This window comes from Oncorhynchus keta, chromosome 2 (assembly GCF_023373465.1).
Source record: "Oncorhynchus keta strain PuntledgeMale-10-30-2019 chromosome 2, Oket_V2, whole genome shotgun sequence".
Classification (NCBI taxonomy): Eukaryota; Metazoa; Chordata; class Actinopteri; order Salmoniformes; family Salmonidae; genus Oncorhynchus; species Oncorhynchus keta.
In genome coordinates, this window is record NC_068422.1 from 35,340,447 (window position 1) to 35,354,510 (window position 14,064).

General features: G+C 42.4%; 1 protein-coding gene across 4 annotated transcripts; it reads left to right on the forward strand.

Moving 5' to 3' along the window:
• The first annotated feature begins 224 nt into the window (after nucleotides 1–224).
• Nucleotides 225–13,670, forward strand: LOC118399800 (protein FAM149B1-like). Of its 4 annotated transcripts, none has more exons than XM_052475886.1 (16): nucleotides 225–708; nucleotides 1,163–1,279; nucleotides 1,508–1,655; nucleotides 3,776–3,918; nucleotides 4,282–4,440; nucleotides 6,520–6,678; nucleotides 6,904–7,085; nucleotides 7,272–7,414; nucleotides 7,836–7,958; nucleotides 8,350–8,462; nucleotides 8,750–8,977; nucleotides 9,374–9,497; nucleotides 9,605–9,730; nucleotides 9,881–9,962; nucleotides 10,057–10,194; nucleotides 11,004–13,670. In XM_052475886.1, exons 1-16 carry the CDS (start codon nucleotides 605–607, stop codon nucleotides 11,084–11,086), a joined length of 2,172 nt encoding a protein of 723 aa, XP_052331846.1. In that variant the 5' UTR covers nucleotides 225–604; the 3' UTR covers nucleotides 11,087–13,670. The 4 variants fall into 4 exon arrangements, with proteins under 4 accessions (XP_052331846.1, XP_052331837.1, XP_035651939.1 ...); XM_052475877.1 differs by having other exon boundaries at nucleotides 226–708; nucleotides 8,350–8,477; XM_035796046.2 differs by lacking the exon at nucleotides 7,836–7,958 and having other exon boundaries at nucleotides 228–708.
• Nucleotides 13,671–14,064: the final 394 nt, after the last annotated feature.

The window sequence follows — 14,064 nt, forward strand, 5'->3', positions numbered from 1 at the left end:
AAATATTGACCAAACATATAATTAATCAATAGAACATTTCTAAAATGTACATAAAATGTGGAATTACAACAAAAGTATCAAAATAAATATGTGTGGTCAAAATTCACCGGTGAGAGACGGATAGAATTTAGGACCGCGACATGAAAATCGCACAGAGCATATGGATTTGTAGTCTTTTATATTAAGGAGAAAGCACATATGAGACGAGATAGAAATGTATTTCCCATCAGGCCTATGGATTGGGTGTCCATAACACCCTTGTTGTTGTGGCAATAATCCTCTTTAGTGGTAATGGATGCTGTAATATTGGTATATATTATTACACTTGCGCTGAAACATAAAAACACATTTGTAGGCCACGGGTTGTTTGAAATATTATATTGTAGATCAATACATATCTTTCTCAGTTATCTAGAGTAACTACGTTAGCTAGCTAGCAAGTTAGCTGCAATTACTGTTAGACTCAATAAGTTCAGTAGCAACGAGGCCAGATAGCTAACGTTACAGTAGCTAGCTAACTTGCAAGTGTGTACGTATTGACCTGCGGTCGGGGAAAAATGGCAAACCTCTTCCAAAAGACAAAGTGGGGACAGGAATCAGAGGGATGCACGACGAGAGAGGACACACAGGAGGGCATGAGCCGATAAACAGAAAAAGGAGAATGATTTCGCGATACAGCAGGAGAACAGTTTCGCACAATCTTGAGGTGTAAGTAAAGCAAGCTTGTTTACTAATGACCAAGCGTATCATTCTTTGCTAACAGTCATTTCTGTCATTCGAGATACTGATTTGGTAGCTAGCTAACCTAGATTGACTAACGCTACATTGTTGGTAAGTAATAGCTAACGTTAGCTAATGCACAGTCCATGATCGTATCACAATGTAAAAGGAGAATGTATTGATCAGATCACATTTTTGACAGCCCATCTGTCACACCAAGGTCAGTTGCCTCCACAAAGGGATGGGATAGGATAATGTTTAATGCTTTAAATTGATTATGTAAAGTTCCACCTCGTGCTTCACTCCTTGTTTGTTTGGGATTAGTGTATTTTTTAGAACAATACATATCAACCTACTATAGTATTAGAATGAAATATCTATGTATCTATCGATGCTATTGCTTACTCATGTTTAATAAAGCTGTGTTTTCCTTTCTCTGCAGTCGGGGCATATCCCGAAGCAGCCTTGACCATCACCCTCTCCCAGAGGAGGTAGACAATGACTTCCTCCCCCATTGCCTCCTCCATGACCTTCAGGAAGCTGTCTCCACTTACAACAGGTATGACCTGTTCTCAAAGAATCGGGCGGTCGATACCAAGTACACTTGTAGGGAGCAGCAATTTTGCTTTCACATATCCTGTTTAGATGCGTGAAGGCAAGGAGACAATAAAGAGGGAGGTAGCCAGTTAGTTACATAATCTGGTCTAAATTATTCCCTCACACACTCGACAACACACAACACTGTAATGTACAGCAACATGTAAACAATGTCTGTCCTCTTCTGCAGCTCGGAGATGACATCTGCAGCCTCTCGCCGGTCAGACTGTCCAACGTCCACTACTGGAGACACGACGCGGTCCTGGTCTGGGATTCACAGCTACACAGAGACGGGTATCTCTACAGAGAGGAGCTCTGTCTTCTCCTGGGGCTATGATGTGAGTTTCGTCTCACCTTCTCAGCTGGATCTTACCATTCAATTGCCCTATGTTCTGAGTATCAAGCGCTTATGTTGCCTTCAGAACGTATTCATACCCCTTGATTTATTCCACATTTTGTTGTGTTACAGCCTGAATTCAAAATGGATTAAATATATGTTTGTTCTCACCCATCTACACACAATGCCCCATAATGACAAAGTGAAAACAGGCTGTGATTACAGCTGTGAGTCTTTATGGGTATTTCTCGAAGAGCTTTGCACACCTGGATTGCAGAACATTTGCACATTATTCATGTCAAGTTGGTTGTTGATCTTTGTTTGACAGCCAAGTCTTGCCATAGATTTTCAAGGCAATTGAAGTCAAAACTGTAACTAGGCCACTCAGGGACATTAAATTTAATCTTGGTAAGCATCTCCAGTGTATATTTTGCCTTGTGTTTTAGGTTATTGTCCTGCTAAAAGGTGAATTTGTCTCCCAGTGTCTGTTGGAAAGCAGACTGAACCAGGTTTTCCTGTAGCATTTTGCCTGTGCTTAGCTCTCAGTTTATTTTTATCATAAAAACTCCCTTATCCTTGCCCATAACGTAACATGATGCAGCCACTGCCATGCTTGAAAATATGAAGAGTACTAGTCAGTGATGTGTTGTGTATTCATAATGCTTTATATTCAGGGCATAAAGTGAATTTCTTTGCCAGATGTTTTACTTTAGTGCCTTATTGCAAACAGGGTGCATGTTTTGGAATAGTTTTATTCTGTACAGTCTTCCTTTTAACTCTGTCATTTAGGTTAGTATTGTGGAGCAACTACAATGTCTTTGATCCATCCTTAGTTTTCTCCTGTCACAGCCACTAAACCCTGTAACTGTTTTAAAATCACTGTTGGCCTCATCATGAAATCCCTGAGAGTTTCCTTCCTCTCTGGCAACCGAGTTAGGAAGGACGCCTGTATATTTGTAGTGACTGGGTGTATTGATACACCATCCAAAGTGTTATTAATAACTTCACCATGCTCAAAGGACTGTTCAGTGTCTGCCTTTTTACCCATCTACCAAAAGGTGCCCTTCTTTGCGAGGCATTAGAAAACCTCCCTGGTCTTGGTGGTTGAACCTGTGTTTGAAATTCGCTGCTCAACTGAGGGACCTTACATATATTTATATCTAAGGATCGAATCCCCGAGCTGACAAGGTAAAAATCTGTTGTTCTGCCCCTGAACAAGGCCGTTAACCCACTGTTCCCCGGTAGGCCGTCATTGTAATTAAGAATTTGTTTTTAACTGACCTGTGTGGGATACAGAGATGAGGTAGTCAATTCAAAAATCATGTTAAACACTATTATTGCACACATTTTTACTGTTGAACAATTATAGGCTTACCATAACAAAGGGGTTTAAAACTTATCGACTCGAGACATTTCAGCTTTACATTTTTATTTAATTTGTAAAAAATAAAATAAACTTTTACATTATGGGGTATTGTGTGTATGCCAGTGACACGATCTCAGTTTAATCCATTTTAAATTCAAGCTGTAACACAACAAAATGTGGAAAAAGTCAAGGGGTGTGAATACTTTCTGAAGGCACTAGCTAGACCTAGCCATGCTGAATGCTACAACAGTATTTTATACAGTTTTCAATTAAATTAGCCTTATCATATTTTATTGTAATGACTTACAGTCTACCCTGTCTGCAGAGGTCAGTTCCCTCATGGTTTCACTTCATGGTGATTTTTAGCTTTCTAGAGCTTGCCCTCAGAAACTTTATAAAAACTCCATGATGTATTTACACACAGCCATGTCCTCAGAATGCCTCATAGGAGTCATACTTCTATAATCCTAATTTATATTCTACAGTAAACACAACCTGCCTGTGCAGGCACACACTCTCTGTCTCTCACAAACATATGCACATGATACCAATTACTCCAGCACGATCACTCATACACTGCCACACACACAGTTCCCTGGGAGCTCTAGGAGCCCATCGCCTGCTGTGACATAAACGACTCTCAGCGATGTGCTGCTAATATTTGATTAGCTTGAAAAGCAACTGCCTTCTGTCATAGTGTTCCTCTGCAGGGCCTCCTCTCTCTCTCTACCTCTCTCCCTCCCTCCATCCCTCAGGAATTTGACAAGGTGGCATCGCGACAGGTGCAGCAGATGTTTGAGGAGATTGACGAGGAGCTTTATGAGGGGCGGAGTGGGGCACATCTACGGGGGCTGCAAGATGAGTGCCATCAGTGGGCCTTCAGGTTCCCTCACCTACGGTGGGTACTCACCCTACTCCCTCTCACTTCTCACACACTGTCACACATTACTGCCACTCTAGCCTTGTTCCTACACTATTCGCCTGCAAATGTATCACTGAAAGTACTTAGGGTTCAATAAAAGAACAGTCCAACTTGAAGGTACCTAAGATGAATCTAATTTAGATTTGTTTTCAAACCTGAGAAGAAACTACTTGCCACATAATTATAGGCTCAAAGCCCTTGGGCCCCATTCCCAATAAGATATCATAAACCATTGGCTCAGTGTGTGTTTGGGGGGGTTAATACATTTTCCTAGGGGTTTGATTAATTTAGGTTGTAATCCCTGTTTGACCCCCTCCACCCTGCTATGTGAACCCACAGGATTCTGGGTAGTCAGCTGGTGTGTCCCAATGACGAGGGCTTCCAGTGGTACGCCACTTCAGGGGAGGGGACCGGGACAGCCAGCAGCAGTGCAGCTGGACAAAAGGACAGCATCAGTAGCAAGCCCCAGGACAAGGACAAGCCTGGCCCCTGCACAGAGTGAGCACTGACTACTGATGCTGTTAACCCATCAATTATGGATGTCCGTTTGCTTTGTGGTTTTGTGACCTACATACTGTGTGGCTTGTCAAACAGCAAGTCAACTTAAGTAAGTCAGCGTGTGTAAGTTACAATGCGTCAGTTGCGATTTTAGCATGTAAATCTTGGTGGGGCAAATCCCCCCTAATTTTTTTAGATGCATGCCAGCAAACCCACTACACAACACTTAACAATATATTAATTGCAATATAACTGTGACACACTTAGGGCCTACATAAAGCTGTCCCAACACCTTACCACTGCTACACCTGGCTATCAGTGGAGCTTGTCTGGCAGCGAAACAGTTAATTCAGCCTCATATAATGCCTTAAAAAAACACAGCTGATATGGCTGACTTGCTTAAGCAAATGCGCTTTCTACTAACAATTGAGGTGTACCAACAAAGGCATAAGGGGTTGGCGAGCGCATAAGAGGCAATCCTTTATTTCGATTAAGACATTAATGAGCGAGCTAGGACAGACGTAGTCAATATAACAATTTGTTCAGCCCTTTTGAAATGTACAGCGACAGAATTGAGAACACGGCCGTTCTTACAGTGGTCTCCCTGTACACCAAGTCAGAACCGTAGGTTAAATAAAGGGGGCATATAAGCAGACAATGAAAGCTCTTACAATATTCAATGATAACATCCTCTAAAACCGGCTACATGTGCACCACCAAGTCAGAACAGTAGGTGAAATTAGGAGGAGAGACAGGACCAAATTATTAAGGTGAGGCACATGGGCTACTAACAGCTTATTACACAACATACACTTAGTATTACTTTCTCAGCTACAGTATACATATCTCCCAGGCATATTACATAATTTATGCACAATACACAATACATTTTTTGACTCACCTTGTTGTGCTCACTTGTCATCAAACATCAAAGTCTGGCATTCTCTGGATTTATGGTTCTTTCAAGACAACTGGGAACTTGGGGGGGGGGATCATGATGACGTCAGTGATCTTCAGGTCGGAGCTCTAGAAAGAGGCCCGAATTCCAGACTTGCAATTCCGAGTTAGATGAACATTCCAATTGTATCTTTTTTAGCTAGTTTTTTTCAGAGTTCCCAGTTGTCTTGAACTCACTGAAGTCAGATTTCCCAGTTCCAAGTTAACAGTTGTTTAAAGCGAGGCAGAAATCATGCTGGATTGACAGCATGGACAATGTTGAATGTTTATCATTTTAAGCTTGGAAAAGAGACCCTTAACCCCATAATTGGGACCACACACCCACTCCACTTACTAGCAGACTAGTGATTGCTTTGAAATGCTTGCAGTTAGCCACTGATTCCTTCCAAACCACTCATTGTTGAATTTGCAATCTCCAACTTGTTATGTAATGTTTATGTCCAATGTCCAATACATTTTATCTATAATTTCACTTCATTATTTCTCTTCATATGACAAGGATTAAAAATACTGGATGTGCCAGTAGATTGTCGACTTGATTCAATATTTTAAAAGTATGATGTTGACATGATCAGTCCAATCAAAGCTGCTGTAGATATAATGTGGTTTGATATAATTTTATCTGTAAGCAATGACCTTGAGCCTTCTTGGATGGGCACTTCTAATGTAACTCTAATTGCAGCACCCAAAGGGCTTGCATTTGCGAGCTCTACCCTTAGATTTGGCGGTGACGTAGTGTCCCAATGAGTGACAGAACACTGAGCCAATCACGGCTCAACTAGAGAACGTTACCAACACCTACGCTCCATGTTTTCCGCTGGCTGCCCCACCACCACAGAAAGCATTGAGCCAGGCCTTACTCAAGAAACCGAAAAAGAGAAGTTTGTATGTGGCTTTATTAACTCATTAAAAAAAAAAAAAAAAAATCATTTTTACATTGCTTTGCAAACTCATGTGACACTTATTAATGCCAAAATAACATGCAAAACAGGCACCCCCCAAAACTATAGAAAATAATATGTATTATCTTTTGCAAGGCGTACATGTACTGGCTAGGCTACCTTGGCTAGCCAAAAAATTAGGACTGATGCTTTTTAGGAACCGTGTTGTTTGTGTGTCCAGTCTGTGTGTGCAAGGTAGGAAGGCTGTGCTGTCCAGGCCTGGTGAGGATGTTGACCACCCCCCTGGTACTCCCAGTGGATCCAGAGGTCATGACAGGCCCAGGGTGATCGAGGCTGAAGGCCTGATGGAGGAGTACCTGGCCTTTGACTGCAGTGATTTGTGGGTCACCTCCCGGCTCTCCTGTTTAGTACCCTCCAGTATATCTATAGGGGCATTTCAAACACTTTACAGTTTGGTGCAGTTGATTGAGTTTGTTGCCTTCTTTTGGGATTACCCTAAGGGTACCAAGTAACCTTAAAGCAAGCTCTGTATTTGACAGTGTTTTACATAACTTTGCCCAGGTCTGTTGTGTTGATGGTTTAATCTATGGTTTGCCCTTTACAGGGATGACAAGTGGGAGCGGGGGTGCATGGGGGATGGTCGGCGGTGGTACGGCCTGCCTCCGGTGTCTCCCTACCGCTGTCGCAGACAGGCAGTCCTCGACCTGCTGTTTGACGATGTGTGGCGAGAGCTGTTTGGCTGGATGGAGGAGCTGGTCCGCAGGCACTGGGAGGGCTGTGTGTCAGGTAGAACCACAGGGCAATGTCTTATAGGCAACGCTGGGTCATATATTAGTGTTCTGTTACTCAACAAAGAGACTTGCAATTTACTTTTAAACCAAGAAATCCATCATTGCCAAATGATGTCATACCCACAGCATAATCTGTTGCTTGAGCCTGTGTTGACAGTATTTTGCATCCTCTTTTTGACAGATGATGAGAAAAATGCATTGAACTTCAGCCCATCCCAGTCAGATGCTCAGAACCCTTTCCTGCTCCTGTCCACACTGCCCACTCTGCTCCCCAGGCTGGGCCAGAGCAGGGTGCCCCAGCTAACAGGAACCCCGCAACCCCAGGTCAGTGCCCTGAGAGGGGGGAGAAGGACCACCAATGGGTCTACCTCTCCGTAGAGTGCAAAATCCTACTGTTAGGATGTAGGATTTAGATCAATAGGATATATTACTAAGCACTGTGAATGAACTATAATAACTTTCAGATTAATTTGAGAGTTTAGGCTGAGTTTTCAAAACTGGAAACACAGTCACACACTGATGCTGAATTGCTTTCCCCTGCTGTCAGGAGTTTTTCTCACTCTGTTTTAAGGCTATCAGATAGTTCATTAACTTGAATCCTTTTTTCTTTCCTTCTTTTTGCCCCCTACTCTTTCTTGTTCCTTGGTCTGTTCCACACCCTTTTAACCACCAATCTGTCCTTCCTTACTACCTCCTTTTCTCTCTCTCACTCTCTCATTTGGTCATCCGTTTTTTTCCCCCAAAGACCACAAAATCAAGGGGCTCAAAGCACAAGCCCAGACGGAAATCCAAAAAGCAGAAAAAATCATCTACTGTATGCAACTCTCACCTAGAGGCAAAATGTTGCCGATCGACGCCATCCACAGCGGCATGTTTTTATTCATTCTTAGACTGAATGTGCTTGTGCCTGTTGAATAACTCAAACCATACCAATTTTAGTCACTTTCTTACTTCTTAACCAACTGTTGAGTTTTTATTTTTTTATTACACCTGTCTCTGTCTTTTTTTTAAATGTAGCAAATGACAATTTTGGAATGCTTTTACTTACTCAATTCTTGCTTTAATTGACTTTTTTGTCGAATTGTTTGTTTGGTCTCAAGTGGGTGGTTGTAGGTCCTCTCCACTTGGTTGCATGTAGAAACGCTGAGTAGTGTGTCCGTAGTGATAATGAGGTGGCTGTAGTTTTTTTTTAGGTGAATGACCACTTTAGGTGAATGACTCTTACTCCGTATCGGCTTCTGCCTCCCTGCCTCCTACAGTCCAGTCGGGTCCCAGTAGAGGCGGCGGTGACACATCACAACCTCAACGAACTCATAGTCATCCACGGCATCCCCCTGCAGCAGAGGAACCTGGGAGTGATGGAGAGAGCCCAGTATGGAGACCATAAGTACTGATCATACTCCTGCTGATACTATAATAATCTTTATTAGTATTATTATTTAGTATAAGAATCTTTGGTATTATTATTTAGTATAAGAATCTTTATTAGTAGAGTGTAGCATTAGGAGCTAACTTTAGGGGTCAACCACTATTATTACTGATTACCTATTATCGTCTTATTAAATAAGAGGTGAAGAGACTGTTATTAGCTATGGATATGTAGGTGTGTATGCATATCTTACTTTGAGTAAAGGTTAATTGCTTCCTTTTCTTTCTTAGGGACCCTGAGGAGAGGGTGATGACCCATAGGCCAGGGTCCACCGTGATTCCGTCTAGCAAGCTACGTCCTCGCCGGGTGCTAGAGCAGAGCTCCTCCTCCCTCCCCCGCCCTGCCCAGTCGGCGAGACGCCGTAACCCGCCTCCACGAACTCTTTTGCCCTTGGTTCCCAGCCTGACGCAGTCCAATGCCGCTGGCTCCATGGATGAGGTCATCCGTGGAACGCGCCTGTGAGTTAACTTAGAGGGTTACCCAATCTCCATCTGGTCCCTGTCCTCCTCCATGTACACCCCTCCTTCCTCGCTCTTCTTCTCCTATCGCTCTGAAGCTGGAGAACCGTCTGTGCAGAGAGATTACTTTGAAAGCGGTTTGCCTTTTAACTTGTGCCTTGTGGCGTTCTGTTCAGCAGAATGGAGGGGAAGGGATGTGAGGAATTGTGTGTGTGTGTGTGACTAGCTAAGCATCCTAACAGATGAACTTGTCATGAACCTTGAGTGGAACAATATCTGTGTGGAGCATATAATTTACCCTTGTGTGGAGTGAGATTTCAGTCTGCTCCATGTTAAAGGGACTTGTGTAACTTTATAGAAAGCGTGGAAGGTGAACAGAGTTATTACTCTCTCCAGACCCACAGCCAGTGACCGCCTGGCCTCTCCTCTGATGCCTCTGAGCAGGAACACACTCCTTCCTCCCATCAGCACTGGGGACGCTGAGCCCAGGCACTCTGGACAGCACTTCAGACCTACTCGGGTATGGGACGAGTAAAACTGCATACTAGTTGTACATCTTGAACTGACTTGATAAAACACTTAATACTATCACCTGCTAATAACAAAACGCAATTTTATTTTGTGTAGCGGCATAGAGACTCATCCAGTCGTGCCCACAGTGCTGTTACAGATGAAGCAGGTAGTTTGCTTCCTCGGGATCGGCTTCATCAATTGGACGTATTCTCCCGTCCCAACACCACCCACACCTACAGGGTATGGCTATAGTCACACATGGTGGTCACACATTATTACCACTACAGCATGATTTTGGTATATTTTGTAGGTTTATTTTGTAAAGGATGAATGTGGAATATGTTTGCCTGCGTCCCAGTCAGTGAGATTTAACTCTGGGTTCTGTTGCAGTCAGACACCCCTTACCGCCGCTCCTTCACGGTGCTGGACAACATTGGACAGGGACGTCCTGGCAGGGCATCTGTGGGTACAGGTGGGCACCTCGTTTTACATTGCATACTGTACACAGTTTCTACACATTTCTTTTTGTGACTGACTGATTGAGTCTCTGTCTGGTATCCTGGCAGACTCTCTGGGCATCGGAGTGACGGGCATCAGTTTGGGCATCAGCAGCTCCTCCTTCCTGGACTCCTTTGCCCAACACCCCCTGGGCCACTCCCCCATTGAAGATGAGGAGGAGCCTGATACACAAGCCCCTCCCCCAGGTCAGTAGGCATCTCCAATGGTCCTCATCATTTCTAAAAGGCTGTGGCTGTGGATCCGACTTCTCACGGACCTTTATTTACCCAGACTACAGATCCCGAAGCTTCTACGCTTGTGTTTATTCACAACTTTATGCTTTCTCTGCTCTACTTGTAAAGAACAGTCTACTCTGGCGAACAGGTCTCATTTAATAAAGTTATATCAAAGCTGAATCAATGTCTGCAAGATCACATCATATAAAGTCATAGTATAACATTACTCTACGACAAAATCACCACTGCATTTTTCTTTCATGTGGCCAAAACTCAACAGGGTGCGCCACTAGGCAAAATACACAGGTAGGCTATGCTACAGTTTGCACCATTTGCTCAAAAATGTGCTCACTGAACATCATTCAAAACACCACTGAACAACTCAAGATGATCTAAATGCATATCCCCATGAAACTGATTGAGATAAAACGGGTTGGTAAAACTTGAAATGGTCATTCACGATTGATTGGGAAATGTGAAGGGAAGGAGACCTCAAAAATGTGCTCATAAAGTAGAGGTAAAGAAGCACATACACAGAACGGACGGTGATCCACACATGCCCCGGCACCTTTAATCCGTGAAAAAAAGATCTGCGGCCACTCCGTTAATAAAACATGTCGCTGGGTTGTGTTTGGTAATTAAGTATGTTTATGAGAGAGTTTGGTCGTAGCCTCTGATTACGAGGAAAGTAGTTATCTTTAAATAGAGACGAATTTGAGTATTAACTATCAATGCTCATTAACACTTGTCTTCTTTGTCCTGATCTCCTCTCTTCTCAGCTCTACTGGTGCCTGTTTCAGTCCCAGCAAGCTCCCACAACCGGGGTGGCTTCATGTCCCACAGTAGCAGACCTGGGTTGTAGCTGCTTTGACCTCGCCCACCTCCACCTTCTCCAACCACACTCTCCTCAGCACAGCAAGGTGCAAGCCCTGCTTCCAATCCCAACGGTGCCCTCAAACGACACTTTATACAGAAGCAGATCTTTTGTACAATGTACTGTTTGGTGATTTTATTTATTGATGCTTTTTGTTTTTCGAGAGCCTTATTTTTGTATTTTGGAACTCTCAGCTTACCTGGCTGCCAAAGATAGTAAACTGTCTCATTTACCACCTGTATGTCGGTATGTACTCTACCGTTCAAAAGTTTGGGGTCACTTAGAAATGTCCTTGTTTTTTAAATAAAAGCACATTTCTTGACCATTAACATCAAATTGATCAGAACCATCACTCCTGTGTTCCAATGGCACATTGTGTTAGCTAATCCAAGTTTATAATTTTAAAAGGCTAATTGAACATTAGAAAACCATTTTGCAATTATGTTAGCATAGCTGAAAACTGTTGAAAACTTCTGAAACTAGTCAGTCTATTCTTGTTCTGAGAAATTAAGGCTATTCCATGCAAGAAATTACCAAGAAACTGTACTACTCCCTTCACAGAACAGCGCCAACTGGCTCTAACCAGAATAGAAAGAGGAGTGGGAGGCCCCAGTGCACAACTGAGCAAGTACATTAGAGTGTCTAGTTTGAGAAACAGATGCCTCAAGTCTTCAACTGGCAGCTTCATTAAATAGTACCCGCATAACACCAGTCTCAAAGTCAACAGTGAAGTGGCGACTCCGGGATGCTGGCCTTCTAGGCAGAGTTGCAAAGAAAAAAACATATGTCAGACTGGCGAATAAAAAGAAAAGATGAAGATGGGCAAAAGAACACAGACACTGGATAGAGGAAGATTGGATAAAAGTGTTATAGACAGAGTTTAAGTTTGAGGTGTTCGGATCACAAAGAAGAAAGAACATTCGTGAGACGCACAAAAAAATGGAAATATGCTGGAGGAGTGCGTGACACCATCTGTCAAGCATGGTGGATGCAATGTGATGGTCTGTGAGTGCTTTGGTGGTGGTAAAGTTGGAGATTTGTACACGGTGAAAGGGATCTTGAAGAAGGAAGGCTATCACTCCATTTTGCAATGCCATGCCATACCCTGTGGATGGCTCTTAAATTGAGCCAATTTCCTCCTACAGGACAATGACCTGAAGCACAGCTCCAAACTTTGCAAAAACGATTTAGGGAAGAAGCAGTCAGCTGGTATTCTGTCTATAATGGAGTGGCCAGCACAGTCATCGGATCTCAACCCTATTGAGCTGTTGTGGGAGCAGCTTGACCGTATGGTACGTAAGAAGTGTCCATCAATCCAATTTGTGGAAGGTGCTTCAGGAAGCATGGGGTGAAATCTCTTCTGATTACCAAGACTGTAATTGCTGAAAATGGAGGATTCTTTGACGAAAGCAAAGTTTGAAGGACACAATTACTATTTCAATTAGAAATCATTATTTATAACTTGTCATCGTCTTGACTATTTCCTATTCAGGTATGTATTAATGGAAACAAGGACATTTCTAAGTGACCCCAAACTTTTGAACGTTATTGTGTGTACTGTATCTATGGTTTAGATGTATATGTGTGAATGTATATTGTCTGTTCTTTTCTCTGATCTATCTCTATACTCTTAAGTAATTCTATGCAGGTAATGGGAAGTCAAAAGCATTTTGCACACTGACACGCTTCGTCAGGCTGCTTTGTACTTTTCTAAGGACATGATTTTTTATTTTCCCATGTGTAAAAAGACGAGCACAAAACCTCTGGGTTTCACATAGCATACCTTAACAGGGGGAGACGAGACGAGCTTTAGACGCTAACTAAATGGGTAGGTATTTGGTGTTTTCCTCACAAGCCTTTTTGTGATGAGGGCTTAGTGTAAGCCACAGGAGACATGTGAGGGAATAGAGGGGCTGTATTAGTACTGGGACAATTCACCTCACTGCAGTAGAAGCCATATGTTGTTTTCAGCAGAGGGACTAGCTGAGCCTAGATCAGTCAGGCAATTTTTATATAAATACGTGATAGATGTGTGACTAGAGGGCATGCAGGTAACAAGTTTTAATCCAAATTTGACCTTCTACCTTTAAGATTTCTGATAAATGTAATAGGGGTTTATAAGCACATGTATGTTTCTAGTCCCTTGTGCTTAACACAAGATATATTGGCGCTCCTTTGCATTTCCTAATTATGACTGAGATGGAAGGTTTTTATGTATATTTTCCAAAACAGAACTGCAGGTCCCCTTCTATTTCAATGGCTTCCACAACCATTGTAAAGTGACTGTTCTACTGGATGTCATAAGGTGAATGCACCAATTTGTAAGTCGCTCTGGATAAGAGCGTCTGCTAAATGACTTAAATGTAAATGTAAACAGTCAGGAGCACCAACTAACATGGAGGTATTTGACTTCTTTATAGAGTTAGGTTGCACTGGATGGTCTCTTGTAGATGGCATTAATAAAGCTTGAAATGCAGCATAGTTCTGTATGGATTCCTTTTTAAGTTTATCCCAGAATTTTATATAGAATAATAAAGATGTGTATTCAAATAAATATAATTATTGAATTGCCTCTCAAGGCTCTTGGATTATTCACCGTAACATAAAACACCTCAAATACAAAATGCTATGTTTGACATGTGATAGTTATAAAGTACTAGTGTATAAAGATACTATAAATTGGACTTACAGTATAACAGGATAGAAATTGCACTAACTAACAACTAAGTAACATTTGGTGTGGATGCATATGGAATACACAAGTTGCTGCCAACTATCTAAAATTACTTGCAACACTAAACAAAAATATAAACACAACATGTAAAGTGTTTGTCCCATATTTCATGAGCTGAAATAAAAGTTCCCAGAAATGTTCCATAAGCACAAAAAGCTTATTGCTCTCCAATTTTGTGCACAAATTTGTTTACCTACCTGCTAGTGAGCATTTCTCCTTTGCCAAGATAATC

What these genes read in the sequence shown, in the direction of transcription:
- LOC118399800 (XM_052475877.1), top strand. Translation starts at nt 605, where the DNA reads ATGCACGACGAGAGAGGACACACAGGAGGGCATGAGCCGATAAACAGA. An exon ending in AAGCCTGGCCCCTGCACAGA is followed by an intron (nt 4,441 to 6,519) that starts GTGAGCACTGAC and finishes TTGTGTGTCCAG; the next exon opens with TCTGTGTGTGCAAGGTAGGA. An exon ending in CTGGGAGGGCTGTGTGTCAG is followed by an intron (nt 7,086 to 7,271) that starts GTAGAACCACAG and finishes TCTTTTTGACAG; the next exon opens with ATGATGAGAAAAATGCATTG.